Here is a 22,436-nt window from a genome sequence, read left to right on the forward strand (position 1 = left end):
CGGTTTGGAAGCCGGAACTTCTTCTACACACTCGGTTTTCTAGCTAACCGAAAACTCTACAACTCACACTCTTGCAATCACACTCTACACCCACTAAGTGTTGGACCTAGCCGTGTCTCCCTCAAGTGCTCGGTTACAACCTCTCTCTAGGCACGTCAACCGACGCCACTCCTCTTGGATTCGACCCCGTCTCTCACCACACACTTCTCTCGGTGTACAAGTGTATTACAAGTGAATCCTCACAATAAGCACAATATAAATCAAATGATTTGTTCTCTAAACAAGGTGAGAACTCAATTAAGCACAACTCTTAGTCACAAACCCACAACCCCAAATTATACTATGAATGTAAATACAATAAGCTCAAAAGGTTGTGTGTGAACAAAGAGATATAAATCAAAACTAAACTCAATGTAGTTCTAGCTTAATAACAATGATAATCAAATATATAAAAAAGCTAGAAATAGAGTTTAGAAAACTTCTCAATATATCAAGAGTTGGAAGGAGAATAGTTGAATGCCCAAACACCAATAGATGATCTCCTCAAGCTCTTGTGAAATTGATTCCTCAAACCAAACTCTCAATTTGCTTAAAAGCTTTTTAAACACACTTAAATCAAACTAAAACCCTTGTTAAAACTTTCTTAAACTTGTTTTAAAACTCTCTTGGATCCCTTGAAAAGACATCAGCAATGGGGTATATATACCCACTAGAAATCTCAGCAAAAAAACACCCAAAACAAAAGACCAAAAGACCCAGCCAACGGTACAAAAACTAGCCGTTGGAAACAGAAAGATCCATCGTCGGTCGACCGGAAATTCTGTCGGTCGACCGATGGAAAAGTTCGGTCGACCGACGGAAAATTCGGTCGACCGTTATCTAGGTCGAAAACAAGAAACCAAGCATGACTTATCCGGTCGACCGGTGCGGTCGACCGATGGAGCTTTCGGTCGACCGGACCGGTCGACCGACAGACTCTCTGTCGCCCAGTGAGAATATGAACTCAGGTTCGGTCGACCGGTACGGTCGACCGAAAACAGATATGACAGAAACTGAAACCTGTTTTGCTGGTTTTAAAATGCTGTTTAAAAATATCAAATAAATTCCAAAAAATGTAAAACTTTGGGGAATGATTGTAGACATGATAATAAACATGCTACAATGACTGGTTTCGAAAAAGGACTTCCCAAATGAAAAATATCATCATTTTGCAAAATAGTCCAAAACACGAAAATGTAAACATGTGAATTTTGACATTTTGGCTAAACCAACTTTTGAAACTTTACAAAATGATTTTATAGACTTGAAGAAAGATGTAAACTATTGTTATGAAGTCTATAAACAATGAATGTAGTATTTTATCAAAATACACATATAATGCACTAAAACATGATTTCATTTAACTAACTAAAATTGATATTGATGAAATCATATATATGCATATGAGTATGAAACAAAAATATGTTTTCTAATTATATTCAATTGTTTCATAGTAAAACTTGAAAACTATCAAACCAAAACATATATGTATATATATAACTATATATATACAAAAACCAAAACGTGTATGTGTGTATATGATTGAGCTTAAAGTACTAACACACATAATATAAATTCCTAAACTAAATTACCCAAGCAATGATCTTGATCTTCAATAAGCTTGACTTGGTAATCTCGCGGATGAAGCTTGAACTTGGATCTTGAACTTTGAATAGCAAGGCTTCACCGACATTCCGCCAACCTCCATTGGATATCATCGTTGAAGCTCTATTCCATCCATCCTCCAACTACGTTGTTTGTCTACAATGAATAGATAATACAAGCACTAGACAAACAACATTAGTTATAAATTATTTGTTAAACATCATCAAAACAAGAAGGCCAACAATCTCCCCCTTTTTGATGATGACAAACAATTTACGAAAAGAGATATATGCATAAAGGAAATGAATATATAAAATATAATTCGCATGCATATAAACAAACAAGATAGATATACTCACAATATTTCTCCCCCTTTGACAACATCAAAAAGGGGATAAAAGAATTAAGAGAGCGAAAGCTCCCCCTACCAATAAGCATAGGTGAGTATCAAACAAGTATAGGGATTGCTCCAAAAAGGGGATAAAAGAATTAAGAGAGCGAAAGCTCCCCCTACCAATAAGCATAGGTGAGTATCAAACAAGTATAGGGATTGCTCCCCCTATCAAAAAGCCATATAGAATATATGCGATGAAGATCATGGCAAAACATATGTGAGCAAGCATACATGAATATGCTAAAAATTTACTCACATACATGAAGATAATGAGAACACATATAAATATGTCAATATGAAAATAGTGTCTCATTAACACAAAAAATATAAAAACCATATAAAAGAATAGATTTATGAAATCAAAAGAAGAGGAACATGAGAATCATGCAAAAAGTTTTCAAATGAAAACAAATCAACCAAAAGAATTCATAAATCAAAGTTTATATTCAAAAACAATGTTTGATCAATAAAGAAAAATTTTCTTTACATAACTTGATCAAACCACTCATAGAATACATTATAAAGCACGAATAGATGATACATTAGCACAAACACATAAATATCATCATATAAGTGAATTATAATGAATTCAAAAGCAACAAATCAAAACACACTTTTTAAGAGAGGCAACAATTATATTAAGCTTTTGAGCTTGTTCCAACCCATATAATCATTTTAGCATCCGGTAAACATGATTTGGGAATAAACACCCAATAAACCCAGGGGGTTACATAAATATAAACCTCTCATCAAAATAAAACCAATAATAATGAAAACAAAATAGTTTGACCAATAAAATGAATTGTTTTCATAAAAGTTTTAAAATACATTTTTCAAAACCAAGAAAAAGAAAAAGAAAAGTAATAATATTATTGGCTTGAAGATTATTTTGGCACCCAAGTATTCTTGGTGCCGGTTTGTTTAGGGACATGACCCATATCATTAAAGCTCAAAGTCCTAGGGTTATGAACCCTCTTGGACATATGTGGTGCACGGGATCGGTCATAGCAATAATCACTCAAATGACCCTTCCGATTGCAATATGTACAATGGAAAGGAAGCATTTGCTTATGTTGACCATTAAAAGGTGCACGAGGAACATTTGCAAATAAAGATGGTCTTTTAAAATTGTTTTGCAAATGTGAAACTTTCTTTAAATCAAAACAAAATTTGGCCAAATGACCAAAACGACCACAAAACTCACATTTGTACATATGGGCATGTTTATGATGATCTATACATGTGTGTACATGTGAGTGTTATGATGAAGCTTGATGGGATGCACAAACATGATTAATCTTGATGGGTTTTTGTGCATTATAACAAAATCTAGCAAGGTGGCCTTTACGACCGCAATTAGTGCATTTATAGACTTTGTTATACATGTGTGCATAGTGTGTAGGTTTCTTAGAAGAGTTTGCATTAGACTTTGCACACAAGTCCATAAGCTTGTTATGATTATCAATGCATGTGTTTAAGGTTGAATCTAAATAAGATATGCGGTTTTTCACATGATTCAACTCATCATTAGATACAACACCATTGATAATAGAAGTAGAGCATGTATGGTTATTCTTAAAAGAATCAAATTCATTTCTAATGCATTCTACTTCTAGCATGGCATTATTTGCATGAGTTAAGCTAGAAATGGATGAGATCAATTTTTCATTTTCCAAATTTAACATATCATTGTTTTCTTTAAGCATTATATTTTCATTTTCAATGATGTCAAATTTGGACACTAGCTTCTCATGATCGGATTTCAATTCTACATGCTTGCTTTTAAGATCAATAAAATTATTTTGTAATTTTGTATAGGCATGCAATAATTTCTCATATGCACAAGCGAGTTCATTGATGGATATATCACTTTCGGATTCCGAATCGCTTACCACACTAGGGCTATCGCCTAGTGGCCGTGTGCATGATGATGCTCCACACTCACTTGAAGAACAATCCTCCAAACTACGTCGGATTTCCTCCAAGTTGCCTTGATGTGCTTCTATGAATTTCCATAAATTGTAAGCACTATCAAAATGAACAAATTTGTTAGAAAATGATGAGTCAAAGGCATTAAGCAAATATTCTAACAAAAGCTTGTTCATATTAAACATTTTATTATCATGATTGCTCCACTTAGATTTCTCCAATGTGGGCACAATATAAGCACAATCAATAATTTTCCATAAGTCAATATTTCTAGATTCAACAAATAGTTTAAATCTAGAAGCCCATTGTGCATAGGGAAAATTAATGAATTTAGGAGCAACATTGGATTTATAGCCTAAACAAAATACATTCATATTCAAGATATATATATGAACATATGCAAGCAAGACAAATGCAATCATAACTAGATTAGCACAAATAAGATAACTTGGATCTTTAACTCAAGGCGGTTAGTCCTTAAATCAAAGAGCACCAAGCTCTGATACCAATTGTTAGACCCTAGAGGGGGGGTGATTAGGGTCTTATGCTAATCTAATCCGATTAAATACCAATTAAAATTAATTAATATGTTATCCTAGCAAGTATGAAATACAACAAGATATGTAAGCTAGGATAAGCAATATGAACAAATGAATATATCCTATCAATGAGATATTACAAATATATGAGCAAGGATATATGAACTAACACAAGGGTAAAATAAACAATCTACACAAGTGATAGGGTAATATGATGAGCAATACACAAAGGCGATATAAGATATGAAAACAAGAATAAGAACGCCAATGCAATCACAAACAAAACGATATGTTTACGAGGTTCGGTCCCCACGACCTACGTCCCCGCTCCTCACCTCGAGGAGATCTCCACTATCACAACCGGGTTTTCTACGTTCACCCGAACAACGTTTACACCTCACAATACAATCACTATGTAATCACACCTCACACACTAAGTGTTGGTCCTAGCCCGTGTCCTCCTCCTCAAGTGCTCGGTTACAACCTCTCCCTAGGCACGTCAACCGACGCCACTCCTCTTGGATTCGACCCCGTCTCTCACCACACACTTCTCTCGGTGTACAAGTGTATTACAAGTGAATCCTCACAATAAGCACAATATAAATCAAATGATTTGTTCTCTAAACAAGGTGAGAACTCAATTAAGCACAACTCTAAGTCACTAATCTCACAACCCAAAATTATACTATGAATGTAAATACAATAAGCTCAAAAGGTTGTGTGTGAACAAAGAGATATAAATCAAAACTAAACTCAATGTAGTTCTAGCTTAATAACAATGATAATCAAATATATAAAAAAGCTAGAAATAGAGTTTAGAAAACTTCTCAATATATCAAGAGTTGGAGGGAGAATAGTTGAATGCCCAAACACCAATAGATGATCTCCTCAAGCTCTTGTAGAATTGAATCACAAAAACAAACTCTCAATTTGCTTAAAAGCTTTTTAAACACACTTAAACCAAACTAAAACCCTTGTTAAAAACTTTATTAAACTTGATTAAAAACCCTCTTGGTTAGTTTAAGAGTTGAAGGCAATGGGGTACTTATACCCTCTCTCAACTCAGCCAAAAACCTGAGCAAAAGACAAAACAACATGCTACAATGACTAGTTTCGAAAAAGGACTTCCCAAATGAAAAATATCGTCATTTTGCAAGATAGTCCAAAACACGAAAATGTAAACATATGAATTTTGATATTTTGGCTAAACCAACATTTGAAACTTTACAAAATGATTTTATAGACTTGAAGAAAGATGTAAACTATTATTATGAAGTCTATAAACAATGAATGTAGTATTTTATCAAAATACACATATAATGCACTAAAACATGATTTCATTTAACTAACTAAAATTGATATTGATGAAATCATATATATGCATATGAGTATGAAACAAAAATATGTTTTCTAATTATATTCAATTGTTTCATAGTAAAACTTGAAAACTATCAAACCAAAATATATATGTATATATATAACTATATATATACAAAGACCAAAATGTGTATGTGTGTATATGATTGAGCTTAAAGTACTAACACACATAATATAAATTCCTAAACTAAATTACCCAAGCTAGATCTTGATCTTCAATAAGCTCTTCTAGGTAATCTCTCGGATGAAGCTTTAACTTGGATCTTGAACTTTGAATAGCAAGGCTTCACCGACATTCCGCCAACCTCCATTGGATATCATCGTTGAAGCTCTATTCCATCCATCCTCCAACTACGTTGTTTGTCTACAATGAATAGATAATACAAGCACTAGACAAACAACATTAGTTATAAATTGTTTGTTAAACATCATCAAAACAAGAAAGCCAACAGCTTTATGCGGATCAGATAAATACCCAGCATCAGCATATCCAAGCAATTCAGGTCGAGAGTTATAAGAATAAAATAAGCCAAGATCAATTGTTCCTTGGAGATAGCGAAAAATATGCTTTATACCGTTCCGATGTTGTTTTGTAGGAGATGAACTAAATCTTGCTAATAAATTCACAGAAAATGATATATCTAGTCTTGTACAATTAGTAAGATACATTAGTGCACTTATTGCACTGAGATATGGTACTTCAGGACCAAAAATCTCTTCATCTTCTTCTTTTGGTCTAAAAGGATCCTTAGCAGGATTAAGTGACCTGACAACCATTGGGGTACTTAATGGATGTGCTTTATCCATGTAGAACCATTTTAATACCTTCTGAGTATAAGCAATTTGGTGAACAAAAATCCTATTTTCTAAATGCTCAATTTGTAAACCAAGGCAAAATTTAGTTTTACCAAAATCTTTGTTCTCAAATTCTTTCTTCAAATATTCAATCGCCTTTTGGAGCTCTTCGGGAGTTCTAATCAGATTAAGGTCATCAACATATACAACAATGATCACAAAATTTGACCCATTCCTCTTTATGAAAACACATGGACATATAAGGTCATTTGTATAACCTTCTTTGACTAAACATTCACTAAGACGGTTACGCCATATTCGTCCAGATTGCTTGAGTCCATACAAAGATCTTTGCAACTTAATGGAGTACATTTCTCTAGGATTTGATTTACATGCTTCAGGCATGCTAAATCCTTCAGGGATTTTCATATATATATCATTATCTAATGTTCCATATAAATAAGCAGTGACTACGTCCATCAAACGCATATCAAGTTTTTCATGTACTGCTAAACTCACAAGATATCTAAATGTAATTCCATATATTACTGGAGAATATGTCTCATCATAATCAAATCCTGGTCTTTGTGAAAATTCTTAGGCTACAAGTCTTGCTTTGTATCTCATAATTTCATTTTTCTCATTTCTTTTCCTCACAAATACTCATTTATATCCTACTGGCTTTACACTTTCAGGTGTTTGGACTACAGATCGAAAAACTTTTTGTTTAGCCAGTGAATTTAATTCAGATTGGATCGCATCTTTCCAATTTGACCAATCATTTATTCGCCGACATTCATCAACCGATCTGGGTTCATGATCCTCGTCATCTTCCATAATATCAAGTGCTACATTATATGCACATCAACCGATCTGGGTTCATGATCCTCGTCATCTTCCATAATATCAAGTGCTACATTATATGCAAATGCATTATCGACTCTTTCCCGTAATAACAAAATTTATTGAAGTTTCATTTTCTTCAGGAGTTGGATATTCAGGAGTGACCTCTTAAGGAGGTTGAATTTTGTCATTATTAATATTTTGATCATTCGATCCTCTTTTCTTTCAAGGATTCTTATCTTCGGAACCAAGAGGTCTACCACGCTTCAGGCACGCTTTAGATTCATTAGCACTTTTAATTTGTCCTTCTGGGATATCAATTTTAATCGTGGAATTTTCTGTTGAAATATGTGATTTAGTAATTCTTCTAGAATCACTATAAGCATCCGATAATTAGTTTGCAATTTTCTGTAAATGTATAATCCTTTGAACTTCCAGTTCACATTTGTACGAGGATCAAGAAAATCTAATAATATTTTCCAAGTAATTTCCTTTTTCGGTTGATCTTTACCTCCCCTAATGTCGGGAAATATGATTCATCAAAATGACAATCTGCAAATCTTGTAGTAAATAAATCACCTGTTAATGGTTCAACATATTTAATTATAGAAGGTGATTCATACCCGACATATATCCTTAATCTTCTTTGAGGGCCCATTATAGTACGTTGAGACGGTGCAATAGGAACATATACCACACAACCAAAAATTCTTAAATAAGAAATATTGGGCTCGTGATCAAGAACTAATTGTAAGGGAGAATAAATATGATAACTTGTCGGCCTAATTCTCACAAGTGTTGTTGTATGTAATAGAGCATGTCCCCAAGTAGATAAAGGAAGTTTAGACCTCATTAACAATGGTCTTGCAATTAATTGAAGTCGTTTAATAAATGATTCGGCTAGACCATTTTGTGTATGAACATGAGCTACAGGATGTTCAACACTTATCCCAATAGCCATGCAATAATCATCAAAGACATGTGATGAATATTCATCAGCATTATCTAGACGGATTTTCTTAATGGGATAATCAGGAAATTGTGCTTGCAATTTAATTATCTAAGCAAGCAATCTCGCAAACGCTAGGTTACGACTAGATAATAAACTTACATGTAACCATCTTGTTGATGCATCAATTAGTACCATAAAATATCAAAATGATCCACATGGTGGATCTACAGGCCCACATATATCACCATGAATTCGTTCTAGAAATGCGGAGGATTCAGTTCCCACTTTCGTTGGTGATGATCTAACAATTAACTTCCCTCAGGAGAAAGCAACACATGAGAATTCATTAGAATTTAGTATTTTTTTTCAATGAATGACCATGTGAATTTGTAATTATTCGCCTCATCATTATAGAACCAGGATGTCCAAGGCGATCATGCCAAATTATAAAATCATTGGGATTAGTAGACTTCTGGTCTTCAAGGTGATACATTTCAGCTGCACTTATTTTTGTATAATATAAACCAGAAGATAGAGAAGGCAGATTTTCTAATACGCATTTCTTCTCAGAAATGGTATTTGTAATCAATAAGTATTCATCATTTGTCTCATTTATCGTCTCGATATGATATCCATTTCAGCAGATATCTTTAAAACTTAGCAAATTTCTTCGAGACTTTATCGAGAGTAGTGCATTATTTATGATAATTTTAGTTTCTTTGGTGAGAAATACAGTGGCTCTTCCGGTGCCATCAATCAATTTAGCACTACCACTTATTGTGTTAACATTTATTTCTTCCATTTTTAAATGAGAAATATACTTCATGTTTTAAGTATAGTGTGTGTAGTAGCACTATCAATGAGATAAGTATTATCATCATAATTGTTTGATCCAAAATATTTGGCATCCATTTCTTCTTCAGGAAGAAATGACAAAGAAAATTATCAATAAATTACAAAATTCATAAAGAAAATTACATAAAAGATGCGAAAATAACAAAATTCAAAATGTCAGGTATTTATCATGGGATCATTTCGTAACTTTAAGTTGCTCAAGGAAATCAGCTACATCGAGGTGTGTGATATCATCAAGATCATCATAAACATTGTTTTGATCAATAAAATTTGTCTCGACATTTTTGCCTTTCCCTTTTAATGATGCCTGATAGAGATCAACAAGATGTTTTGCCGTACGAGAGGTACGGGACTAATGGCCTTTTATTCCACACCGGTAGCAAATTTCCTTATAATATTTCTTTTCTTCACTTTTCTTATCATTATTATCTCATTTCTGGGAGTTGTTTTGTCTTTTTCCACGGCTATGATTAATGTGATTATAAGGCACATATCTACCACGACCTCGTCCACGATAACGGCTATGTCCTCAGCCTCCTCCACGGCCATGTCCACTCTCACGACCATGATTTTAAGATTTAGTTGCATTCGCTTCAGGGAATAGGCTAGAACCAGTAGGTCAGGATTCATGATTTTTTAATAATACTTCATTATTTTGTTCAGCCAAAAGGAGGCATGAAATCAATTCAGAGTATTTATTAAATCCTCTCTCTCGATATTGCTGCTGCAGGAGTATATTCGAGGCATGAAAGGTAGATAATGTTTTTCTAACATATCGTCATCAGTGATATTTTCTCCATACAATTGCAATTGAGAGGTAATTTTATATATTGCAGAATTATACCCACTGATTGATTTAAAATCTTATAGCCTTAAGTGAAGTCAGCCATACCGGGCTTTTGGGAGCACGGCCAACTTCAGGTGGTCAAATCTCTCATTCAAATTATTCCACAAAGTAAGTGGATCTTTCACAGTTAGATATTCAGTTTTTAATCCTTCATCCAAATGATGGCGAAGGAAAATCATAGCTTTGACATAGTCTTGATTTGATGTCTCATTTTCTTTCACAATAGTATTTTCAAAACCTTTTGTAGCAAGATGTATTTCAACATCTAACATTCAAGATAAGTAGTTCTTTCCAAAAATATCAAGTGGCATAAATTCTTATTTTGTAAGGTTAGTCATAGTGAAAAATGAATTGAATTGGAAAGAGAAATTATACCTCAAAAGTTTATCCAAAATATCAACACGTGCCCAACGATGAATCTAATGGACTTGAAGAAGATTGTTTCAATGGTAGAGTCTCGTGCTGATAACGTGTTGTGAAACTAATAAAGTAGAGAAGAAAAAATAGACGAGAAGTAGAGAGAATTTTTATTTTATTCGTTCTTCATTGCTATATCAAAGTGAGATCGGAATACCTCTATTTATATACAAACTAAGATGATGATACATGAATCATATTAATTACTCATTCATGAACTTAGTCTTTCAAGAACATGCATTATGTTGTTCTAGGAAGAAGACTAATATACTAGGGGAATATCAACTTCTTGGAAAACTAAATGGACATCCATATTATTTCATAACATTAACTATATATTAAACATGAAATACTAACAATTGTTTTTTGTATTAATATTTCTTTGAAGAACACTATCATTTATTGTGTTGATGACATTAATATATATTTATAAGTGAGACCCAGATAATATTTATTAATTATTATATTTTATTAATTGATAATGATATCCATTTCTTATCTATATACTATTATACTGTTGGATAGCAGGTTCATAACATGTTTCCTAATTTATTTTGGTAACAGGTTATTAGGATTTCTAATCTGTTTTGGTAACATGTTATTGAGATTCCTAATTTGTTTTGGTAACAGTATTCCTAATCTGTTTTGGTAACATGTTATTAGGATTCCTAATCTGTTTTGTTTTTTTGTTTTAGAATTCCTAGTATGTTTTTGATTTTAGGATTCTATATATATGGAATGTTTTGGAAGAGAAAATAAGCAAGGACGTTTTTTGAGCAGTTTTGAGAGAGGATTGTTCAATCCAATTATGAGAGATTTGTGAGAGATCTAGAGAGCTTTGTTTGAGGGTTTTTGGTGAGATTTGTAACCCTATTTGTATTCTCTTGATTTCTAATAGTAAGAACTCCCCCCTCCTTACCTCGTGGACGTAGGCAACTTGCCGAACCACGTAAAATTCATTGTCTTGCTGTGATTGGGATTTGTTCTTGTATTTGGTTGTGATCTTTCTCGTTCTTGTTCGTGTGATTCGAGTTCCGCTGCGCACAATAAGTGGTATCAAAGCTTCGGGTTTGGCTTGGGGTGTAAGGACCATGAATTTTGATACTAGTTAAAATAATTTTTTAGCATTCTAAAATATTTAATTATGATTTTTAAAAGAGTATTTATATTTTTCTTGAATTTTTATAATTTTCTATAGTCAAAAAGCTAACATTAAATAGGGATTGCATGCAGATAAGAGCACTCATTTCTTTTACTCAGTCATGAATTCTAAGAGACACAAGAACAAGATTCTATCCTTACATACTGAAGCTGGCACTAGGATTTCTGATATGCCTGATATTATATCAGAATTCATTCTTTACTACAAGAATTTGTTAGGGACTGCTAGGCATACTACTGCTCCTGATCCTAGTGTGATCTCTAAGGGATCAATTTTAACCCCTGACTAGTGTAGGAATCTATGCTCTCCTGTTACCAGAGAAGAGATAAAGCTTGCATTTTTTCTATGTCTGACACAAAAGCCCCTGGCCCTGATGGTTACAATCCTTCCTTCTTCAAAGCTGCTTGGGGTGTTATTAAAGAGGACTTATTTCTAGCTGTTGAGGAGTTCTTTCATTCAGGTACGCTGTTAGGCACTTTTAACACAACAGCAATTACTTTGGTACCAAAAATTCAAAATCCCAACACAGCTTCTGACTTTAGGCCCATCTCATGCTGCAATGTTACATATAAAATTATCACTAAGATAATTGCAAGCAGGGTCAAAACTGTCTTGGGATATCTTGTTAATGATGCTCAAAGTGCATTTGTGAAGGGAAGGCTTATTTCTAGCAACTTTCTGTTAGCTCATGAGCTCATCAAACACTATGGAAGAAAGCATAACTCTCCAAGAGCTGTCCTAAATATTGATTTGAGAAAGGTTTTTGACACTATCAGCTGGGAGTTTATCAAGTCTATGCTTACTGATTTGGGGTTCCCTAGCACTATGATTAACTGGATCATAGAGTGTATAACTACACCAAAATTCTCATTAGCAATTAATGGAGGACTGTATGACTACTTTCAGGGAGCTAGGGGTTTAAGGCAAGGGGATCCCCTTTCCCCTACCTTTTTGTCATTGGTATGGAATACCTGTCAAGAAGACTAAGTGTTTTGAAAGATGATAGATTGTTTAAATTTCATCCAAAATGTTTAAGGCTGGGAATCACACACCTGATATTTCCAGATGATTTGCTTTTATTTAGCAAAGCTGACTTGTGCTCAATTACCAAAATAAATGCATGCCTTCAAGATTTCAGCTTGGTTTCTGGTCTGGAAGTAAACTTCAACAAATGCTCTGTGTATCTGAATGGGGTTGAGGATGACATCAAAACCCAGATTTGCAACTTCTTGAATTTTTCAGAGGGTGTCTTGCCTATGAGATATCTTGGTTTACCTCTGAATTCAAAGAGATTGTCCTATATTGATTGCTCTTCTTTAATTGGAAAATTTTAAGATAAATTTTAGTTCTGGCAGCAGAAAAGGAAACTATCATATGCAGGTAGACTCCAACTCATTAAATCAGTTATCCTTGGTATTTAAACTTTTTGGATTAGCAACTATATCTTACCAGTTAAAGTATTAGAGAAAATTGATAAACTCTACTCTGGCTTTCTATGGGAGAAAAAATTTCATTTAGTTGCATGGAATACTATCTGTCATGGGAAGAGACAAGGTGGATTGGGTCTTTTTTCTACAAAAATGTGGAATTATACTGCTGCTACAAAGTTATTATGGATGATCCACCTTAAAACAGATATTTTGTAGGTAAGATGGATTCATGGCAACTATTTACAGAATTGCAATCTTTGGGAAGTTCAAAGTAGAGTGAATGACTCTTGGATGTGGAAGCAACTCCTCAGGGTGAGGGATGTGATGTTGAATAAATTTGGAAGCTTTGCACTGCTAAAGAATACCATTGATGACTGCAGATATAATGGTAAACGTAAGCACTCTACATTATACAAAGCTCTAGTCCCTTCAACTCATCAGGTGAGATGGTATGATACAGTTTGGGATAATTCCCTCTATCCTAAGCACTCTTTTACTGTCTGGTTAGTTTGCCAATCAAGGCTTCTTACCATGGATAGATTGTGCAAAATGGGGGTTTTGAACTCAAATCAAAACTGATGTGTTCTGTGTTCCAGTCATCAACTGGAAACAAATAGACATCTGTTTTTTGACTGCCAGTTTGCTGCTAAATTTTGGAACGGGGTAATGGACTGGTTGAAGTATAAATGGAGGTCTTGTGATTGGAATATGATCATTGGTTGGTACTCTAATAACTTGAAAGGCAAGGGTCCTATGAAGAAATTGAAGAGGATGGCACTTGCGGCTGTAATTTATATGATTTGGAAAGAACAAAATCTAAGAATTTTCCAGAGCAGAGCCAGGAGATCAAATCAGGTTCTCCGTGATATCAAAATTTCAATTTATACAAAAGTTCTGCATGATAGTTCCTGTGTTCATATAAAAGATCTCACAGTGATTTTGTAATTATTTTCTTATTGTTTACCAGATAACTTCTGGTTTTTGTTATGTTTCACAATGTATACATTTGGAAATGATTAAACTTCAGTTCATTTACCAAAAAAAACACATTCGCAGCATAGAATATACCTTTAGTTACAAAGATAATAAACAAACATGTTGCATTGTGTATTCTGCTTATAAAATTAAAAACATTGTAAAGAGATACGTTCATAAACTAATTATAAACCTATGCACTATGCATGATTAAAGATATTGAGTAGATAATAATTGAATATTTTATATTCTATGAAATATTTATATTCTTGTAGATTAATATAAATATTAAGACATTTAGTTCACATGGCTCTTCTAACCGGCACCATTAGACCACAAAAATTAAGTTAATATAAATTAAGGGACTGTAGGTTAATGGGGGCTGCTATGAAATTGATTTAAGTTAGAAGTCTTTGAGGATCTTTTTCTTGGCTTAATTGAGTTGATATTTAATTTATGATTTTATATAATCTCATCCATGTGTATATGGGAGCATGAAATCCAGGCTCTAGCCCACGAGATTATCGGGGTCACCGAACTCCTGTGTGCAGTTTTTGCAGAAAACCCCCAACCTTTTATATTTGCAAGCAAGCCCTTATGACCTATCTATTCCTATAAATAAATATATTTCTAACCATGTGCATAATTTTATCTATTAATTCAAATTAATTTTTATGTGATTAATTTTAATCATGCTAATAAAAATATATTGTTATAAATAATTGACAAGTATCACTAACAAAATAATTATTAATCTATTTACAACAATAATACGACATACTTGTTGAAGAAGACACTAACAAAAGAGGTTCTAAAATAAGGGGACCAATTTAAGATTGACTTATCCAAGACTGCAGAATAAATACAAACTGAAAGTATCCCATAAACTAAAAAGGATATGAGACTTATCCAAGACTATAGCTTTCGTATGTGGTTCTTCAATATTACACTATAATCCTATCATAGTTCCCAATTAGAAGTAAAAGAAAGTATCAACAATTATTTCATCTTCCATCTACACTGTCTAATACTATCTTATCTATTTACATAGCTACCTGCTTGCGTCTTTTTTATTTTCTTTTTTTCTTCTTCTTTTTCTTTTTTTAAGTAGCCACGTTTGAATCACTTATCTTTAGAAATATATTTTAAAAAATTACTTTCAACAGACCCATCAAGATAGTGCATAAATATATTTTATGGGTTTTATTTTCTTCTTATTTTTCTTTTTCTTTAAGCGGCCACGTTTTGAATCACTTATCTTTAGAAATATATTTTAAAAATTAGAATTTGATTAGTATTAGGATAGTTTAAACTTTATAGGGGTATTTTTGTCTACCTAAAGATTTTTTCCTAAATCATGTTAGAGAGAGAGAGAGAGAGAGAAACTTATGTTAACTTAAGTGGATGTCCACTAAGTTTCTTAGTCATTGATGATCACTTGATTGAGTTACATTATGGATGATCCATTTTTTTGAACTTGATCTACATATTCTAAAACTATAACACATCAAATTTAGGGTGAACCCGTTGTGGTTTGACCCTCCGTCGAACCATGTAAAAAGTTCTATTCATTCGAAATAGTTAAAATTGATACGAGTGGATGAATGGTCAAACCACGACGGGTTCACCCCAAATTTAGTGTGTTGGGATTTTAGAATATGTAGATCAAGTTCAACAGAGCGGATTATCCACAATGTAGCTCAATCAAGTGATCATCAATGACTAAGAAACTTAGTGGACGTCTACTTAAGTTGACATAAGTTTCTCTCTCTCTCTCTCTCTCTCTCTCTCTCTATATATATATATATATATATATATATATGATAATATATACTATTATATATAATATGATATAGTATATTATTATATATGTCATGCCAAAGATGGTTTAGTTCAAAAAATTATAATATAAGGTATGGATTTGAGCATATATCAAGGATTGATATGTAACAAATAAAGATTAGGATTTTAAATTCGCCATACATATTATCCACTTAAGTCTTGTACTTGTCTATTAACTATACCAAAGAGGTCAGACAACGTTTCACGTTGGGTGATAGTGACCTAACGATTGAACGTGGGGCAAATACTGCGATGAGACAATATGTTGGGTAAGTATGCCGAACGATTTTTATCATCACCAGACGTTAAGACGTTGGATGCTAGATATTTTTAATTTTAAATTATTAAAATTAAAAACCATGCACCAAATGTTGGAACCAGATGTGCATAATGTCACCCTGAACGGTTAATGGTAGATGAAATTTGCACAACGTTGCAACCTTGTGCATTAACAGCACCAACGGTTTCAACCGTTGGTGCAAGTTGTTTGCACCAACGGTTTCAACCGTTGGTGCAGAATGTTTACACCTGTACAAAAACGTGCACTATTTGTGCACATTATCAACCTGTTCATAGCAATATTAATCAACCTGTTCATAGCAATATTCCCATGCAATTATACAACCAAAAACATAAATATCATAAAATGAATTCAAGATCCTAACACTACCATACGTAATTATAAGCCAAAACAAAAAATTTACTAAAATGAAAAGCGAGTAGTAATTTTTAAACTAATTAAATCACAAACATAAAGAATATCCAAAATACAATGTCTCAAATATCTAAAAAGTGCAAGTCACTACTGACTAAATTGAAGAAAATCAACAAAAGCCTTGCGGACGTCGTCCTCACCGTAACCCTCCTGCGTTAAACCCCTTATCAAGCCCCCCAGTCGACTTGTAATATGATTTTGTGTTGAAATATCCTGAGGAGAATGATGAGCAGCAGAAGTAGAACCATGAGCATCTGGAGAAGGCTGAGCAGAAGCCAAACCCTGAGCACCAGGAGAAGGCTGAGCAGAAGCCGAACCCTGAGCACCAGGAGAAGACTGAGCAGAAGGTGGATGAGCGGTATGATAATCAACCTGTAAAGTATAAGTAATGATATTTAGAGGGCACGTTCAGATGAATCTCACACAAATTTGTAATTTAATAAATGTCCACATCAGGAGGATATAAAACTCTTATTAATTTACACGGATTGAATCATAGTTATGGATATAAAAGTCAGATATATTACATTATACTTTTAGGATCAGTTTCACTTCCCTTTCGAAGATAATTGTGAGTTTTATATATGATAAACTATCTTGCAATGTGAGAAATAAACTTCTGAAATCAGCTTCCTAAATTAAATACATTGTTATTATCATGTACTCTCGTCAAAATTTATTCCTTTTAATTTAATTAACCAACTGAATTGAAAAAAAAATTATATTAAAGTAACCATATATACGTACAAGCTGGGTTAGTCGTTCCATCTTGGCCTTAAGCTCCGCCATCTCACGAAGCACATCAGGAGGAGTAGCGAAGGTCGGAGTGGAGGAAGTCTTCAAATAAAATCTAGTGACACCGTGACCCAAACCTCTCTCATAACCACCATGATGCCCTCCATGTACATCATCTAAGACTGTGGTCATTGCAGTAGATTTGGGTTCTCGATCGACCCCTAATGATTTGGCCTTTTCGATCACCCGAGCCTACACCACATAAAGTATTCAAATATTAAGTCAACAATATTATTATAAGCATATTCAAGAAAAAAATTTCAATTAGTCAAAAGCATAACACTTACACAATACTCTTGAGTTTGGGTGTCGGGATATGTACATGAATATGTATCAGCTCCTGGATCGACTAAAGTCGCATGGGTACCTAAATACTCCTTTAATGCACTTGAACTGCCACCCGATTCTTCGATGCGAGCTCTCTGTAATTCACCAAAACATAAATTTGTATAAGATATCGTATCATAAATTAATAAATGCATTTTTTAAAACTCTTAAGATTAATTTTACCACTCTCTCTTTTGCCCGAACCATACTCCTCGAGCCACCCGTATAGGTTGCTCGACCTCGCTTCTTTGACTCCCGATTATCTTTATTTCTTTTTGCCTCCGCCTGCACAAAAATGTAAGATTTAGATTGTGATCCAAAAATAAGCACATGCCAATCATTGAATTATTTGTTAACCATATACCTGCTTCCTATTAGAAGAAAATAACTTGCAGAGGTCGTCCCACCATCTTTTATCGATCCCTTCGAACACCTCTGTCTTGAAAAGATCATCTCTTTTCTCTTGGGGAGTCTCCAGCCACAGTTCATAACACTCCTTTTTTACCTGATTTCGATTGCCTCGGACTCTCTCCTGCATCTTTATCTTCACGCCTCGATGTATATAATTATCATGATGATTATATAAATATTGACACATAAATAAAGATACAAATTTAGATTAAGATAATGACATATAAATATTGACAAAGAAAATCTTACATAATTTATAAACCAGCTACAAAATTATCATGATGATGTTTTTCCAATCGTTCAACATTCCAATTAGGATGCTCTTCACGTAATTCATCCTTGTGAATTCTGTTCTCAACATGAATTGTTATAACATTAACATCATATTATTTTATATATACATGCATATAACAATTAATATAAAACATACTTACTCTCTAACTTCCTCGAGGCATATGCTATTGAGGATGATAAATCGATGTATATCATTAATAAATGTGAGTCCCATTGTCGTGTAAGTTAGTTTGCCATATGTTCCGTCATGAATACTCACAGGTCTATTGAGCTTTGTCTCTATATTTTTCGTCCAAATAACGGGAACAAAATGTTGTTACTTCCTCCAAGAGATAACCTTCCATAATAGAACCCTCTGGCCGATTTCTATTTCGTATATAATTTTTTAGAGTCAAAAGGTACCTACAAAAACTCACATTAAATTACTAAACACAATAATGTAGAAGATAAAAATTATATCTATTGCATCAAATGGAAATTTAAAGTTACTTTTCTATAGGATACATCCACCTATATTGTACCGGTCCTACAAGTCTAGCCTCTTTTGCAAGATGAACAATCAAGTGGATTATGATATCAAAGAACGACGGTGGAAAAATCCTCTCAAGCTTGCACAATATCAAAGGTATCGCTTTCTCTAGCTTTTCTAGCTCCTTGTCATCGACATTTTTAGCACACAATTCTCTAAAGAAGGTGCAAAGTTCATTGATCACTAAACCAACGGATTCTGGAAGAGAAGTCCTTAGGGATAGTGGGAGAAGGTGTTGCATAATAACATGGTGATCATGACTCTTCAAGCCATCGATCTTGCCTTTCACAGTCTTTATCTTCTTATTAAATGATCCTGAAAAGCCTGTGGGAACATTCAGCTCATGTAATACCTCTAAAAACATTTTTTCTGATTTTGACATATGATAAACGACATTGGGGAGTACAAATTTGCCCAGATTACCAGCTTTAGGTACAGGATGCAATTCTTTTCTAATGTTGAAGTGATGCAAATCTCTCCGAGCTTGGAGGTTGTCTTTTGATTTTCCATCTTTACAAAGAAGCAAGTTAAGTATGTGCTCAGATACTCCCTTCTCAATGTGCATCACGTCCAGATTGTGACGCACGGTATTTGTCTCTCAATAGGGAAATTCAAAGAAAATACTTTTTTTGTTCCATCCTTGTGGTCTTTCCTGTCTTTCCTTTACTTTTCCAAAAGTTATATTTCCGTAAACATTCCACTGAGCAAGTATGTCCTTTCCGGATAGGGGGACTGGAGCCTTTCTATGCTCTGTAGTACCATCAAAGTGAACAGCATCATCCCTATAAGGATGATCTTCTTCCAACATACGTCGATGACCGCAATAACAGATTTTTTTGCTAAAGGGCAACCATGTCGATGATGTATCGGCATGGCAGTAAGGACATGTTTTATAACCGTGTACAGAATAACCTGATAGCATTCCATATGCAGGAAAGTCATTAATTGTCCACATTAAGGCTGCACGCATTGTGAATGTTTCCCCTTTGTCTGTATCATATGTCTCTACACCATCAACGAATAAAGACTGTAACTCATCGATGAGAGGTCAAAGGTAGACGTTGATATTGTTGCTCGGTGAACTCGGCCCATCAATAAGAAGAGGCATCAAAAAATATGATTGATCCATTGCTAACCACGGTGAAAGATTATATATCATCATTATAACAAGCCATGTACTGTGCGGATTGCCATTAAAACTAAAGGGGCAAAAACCATCGCTAGCTAATCCAAGCCTAATATTACGGGGATCTTGACTAAATATTGTGTGCAACTTGTCGAAATCCTTCCATGCTGGCGAATCTCTTGGATGACTCATTTTACCATGTTCACTTGGAATAGCACGGTCATGCCAAGTCATTGCCACCGCTGTCTTCTTACACCTGTAGAGCCTCTGCAGCCTCTGTGTCACAGGAAAGTATCGTACCACCTTGACTGGTATGTCATTCTTGTTAGCATGTGCTTTCTTCTTATATCTAGAAACTCCACAGTTAGGGCACTCTTTCAGTTTAGAATTTTCTTTCCAGAACAGTACACAATCATTAGGACATGCATGAATCTTCTCACAATTCAAACCCAGATCTGACATTATCCTTTTAGCTTCATACCAGCTCTGAGGCACATTGTTCCCCAGAGGCATAGAATCTTTCAGGAATTTTAGAAGCATCGTAAATGACTTGTTGCTCCATTTATTTAGGCATTTAATCTGGAAAAGTTGAACGAACCATGATAGTGTGGAATATTTTGCATTCTCATAAATTGGTCTTTTGGCATCTTTCATGTACTTCTCATACTCATCTACATGTTCTTGTCCGGAAGGATGATCATCTTCAGCAAGATTGGAGTCACCAAAAGCAACTTCTATCATTTCCTCCATCTCCTCTTCTGGAAATAAATTTTCTTCATTGTCTTCTTCTTCATTATCGGCAATATTAGGAGCTACGTACGATTTCTCCGTGATATACCCAAATTGTATAATCCTTAATAAAACCATGCTTAATAATGTGAAGTTCTACATCTTCCTCCTTACGATGCAGCCTATTCCCACAATGACTGCACGGACAAAGAATCATCCCATATTGGATCCTATCGTGTTCACGCACAAAATTTATGAAAGAGGCAACTCCTTCAATGAATTCAGGCTTTGTGCGTTTTTCACGATTCACATACATCCAATCCTTAACTATGATATAGTCACGTGCCATACCAACCTAAATTAGTCAAAGTTAGCGATAAAATTTCTTAGAAAGTAAATTCAGCACATTAAAAATGTGGCACGATCAAAATAAAGATAAACAAGTTTCAAAAAAGTAAATTGTACAATTTAGCTTAGCAAGACTTTGCAAAGCACAAAGACCAGGTTAATTTAATTTACAATGGATTGCAACCGGTAAATATCATTCATAAAATGCAATACCAATTCATAATGACTAAATTTAGCTTAATATCAACTCTTGACATCACATCACAAAATTATAATTCAATGTAAAAAAGATCCTTAAGCAGAGTACCATGTCAATTATGAACAACCATGCAGATACATAAATAGAAGGTTGTGGCATCAATTTTTTGAGAAGAAAAAATATAAAACTGACAATTCTTCACACTACAACTAAGTAATAAGCATACTAAGTAGAGATGTCCTTGTTTAGCTCAAGAAACATGAAGAATGTCAGATAGGGATACTAAGTAGAGATGTCCTTGTTTAGCTAATATCAAGATGCTTTCTCAAGATGAAAGATGACAAAGCAGACACTACATAATAAAGGGACCAGATTCCCTTGTCGACTCAGGCACAAAGCATTTGATTAAGGAAATAAAAATTCAACTAAAAGACACAATAGTTAGCAAGAAATTATATTAACAAAATAGAATATTTCACTTTCTAAATCCTCTCATGGCTATCTAGAGAAAGCCAGGATTTGGCATTTCCTTTGTAACATGTGTACAGACAACAAAGATACAGTTTGAGGTCAAAACCAAATCCAAAGCCTTAGTAGTTATTCATTCAATAAGTAAATTGTAGATAAAAGACTGATTATGCTATGAAATTGTAGATAAAAGACTCACTTTGATTTCTAAGCAGCGGCAGCAATCTTTGGGCGGCGGAAAAGAGGGGAGAACGGAGAAGCCGACGGCGCCGAAGGATAGGGTTTTGAGGGGGGAGAGCGGAGGCGGCGGCGATCTCCGACCAGCAGTGACGACCTCCGAGCGGCGGTGGCGGAGATCTCTGAGCGGCGGCCAAGTCGCAGCTTTGATTTGGGGATCTTCGAAGAGGGGAGAGAGCGGTGGCGGAGGCGGCGATCTTCGAGCGGCGGCGGCGATCTTCAAGCGGCGGTGGCGGCGATCTTCGAGCCACCCGTAT

General features: G+C 34.4%; 2 protein-coding genes across 2 annotated transcripts; both read right to left on the bottom strand.

The window, feature by feature from the left end:
- LOC109841876 lies at positions 16,804 to 18,376 on the bottom strand. The gene is made up of 5 exons (XM_020410805.1): positions 18,203 to 18,376; positions 18,022 to 18,123; positions 17,799 to 17,933; positions 17,464 to 17,703; positions 16,804 to 17,088 (listed from the first exon to the last, which is right to left on the bottom strand). The coding sequence occupies exons 1-5, from the start codon at positions 18,374 to 18,376 to the stop codon at positions 16,804 to 16,806; spliced, it is 936 nt and encodes a 311-aa protein (XP_020266394.1).
- On the bottom strand, positions 18,504 to 21,065 carry LOC109841877. Its single transcript, XM_020410806.1, has 7 exons — positions 20,396 to 21,065; positions 19,697 to 20,077; positions 19,496 to 19,582; positions 19,033 to 19,396; positions 18,881 to 18,945; positions 18,684 to 18,822; positions 18,504 to 18,597 (listed from the first exon to the last, which is right to left on the bottom strand). Exons 1-7 carry the CDS (start codon positions 21,063 to 21,065, stop codon positions 18,504 to 18,506), a joined length of 1,800 nt encoding a protein of 599 aa, XP_020266395.1.

The sequence above is a fragment of the Asparagus officinalis genome, chromosome 5, assembly GCF_001876935.1.
Source record: "Asparagus officinalis chromosome 5, Aspof.V1, whole genome shotgun sequence".
Lineage (NCBI taxonomy): Eukaryota > Viridiplantae > Streptophyta > Magnoliopsida > Asparagales > Asparagaceae > Asparagus > Asparagus officinalis.

Coding starts and splice junctions, on each gene's coding strand:
- LOC109841877 (XM_020410806.1), bottom strand. CDS start 21,065: ATGGTTTTATTAAGGATTATACAATTTGGGTATATCACGGAGAAATCG. Junction 19,583..19,696: donor ACAAGGATGGAACAAAAAAA/GTATTTTCTTTG, acceptor TTCTTTGTAAAG/ATGGAAAATCAAAAGACAAC. Junction 18,598..18,683: donor TGCCTCGAGGAAGTTAGAGA/GTAAGTATGTTT, acceptor TGTTGAGAACAG/AATTCACAAGGATGAATTAC.
- LOC109841876 (XM_020410805.1), bottom strand. CDS start 18,376: ATGCAGGAGAGAGTCCGAGGCAATCGAAATCAGGTAAAAAAGGAGTGT. Junction 17,934..18,021: donor TTCGGGCAAAAGAGAGAGTG/GTAAAATTAATC, acceptor GGTGAATTACAG/AGAGCTCGCATCGAAGAATC. Junction 17,704..17,798: donor CCCAAACTCAAGAGTATTGT/GTAAGTGTTATG, acceptor TATGTGGTGTAG/GCTCGGGTGATCGAAAAGGC.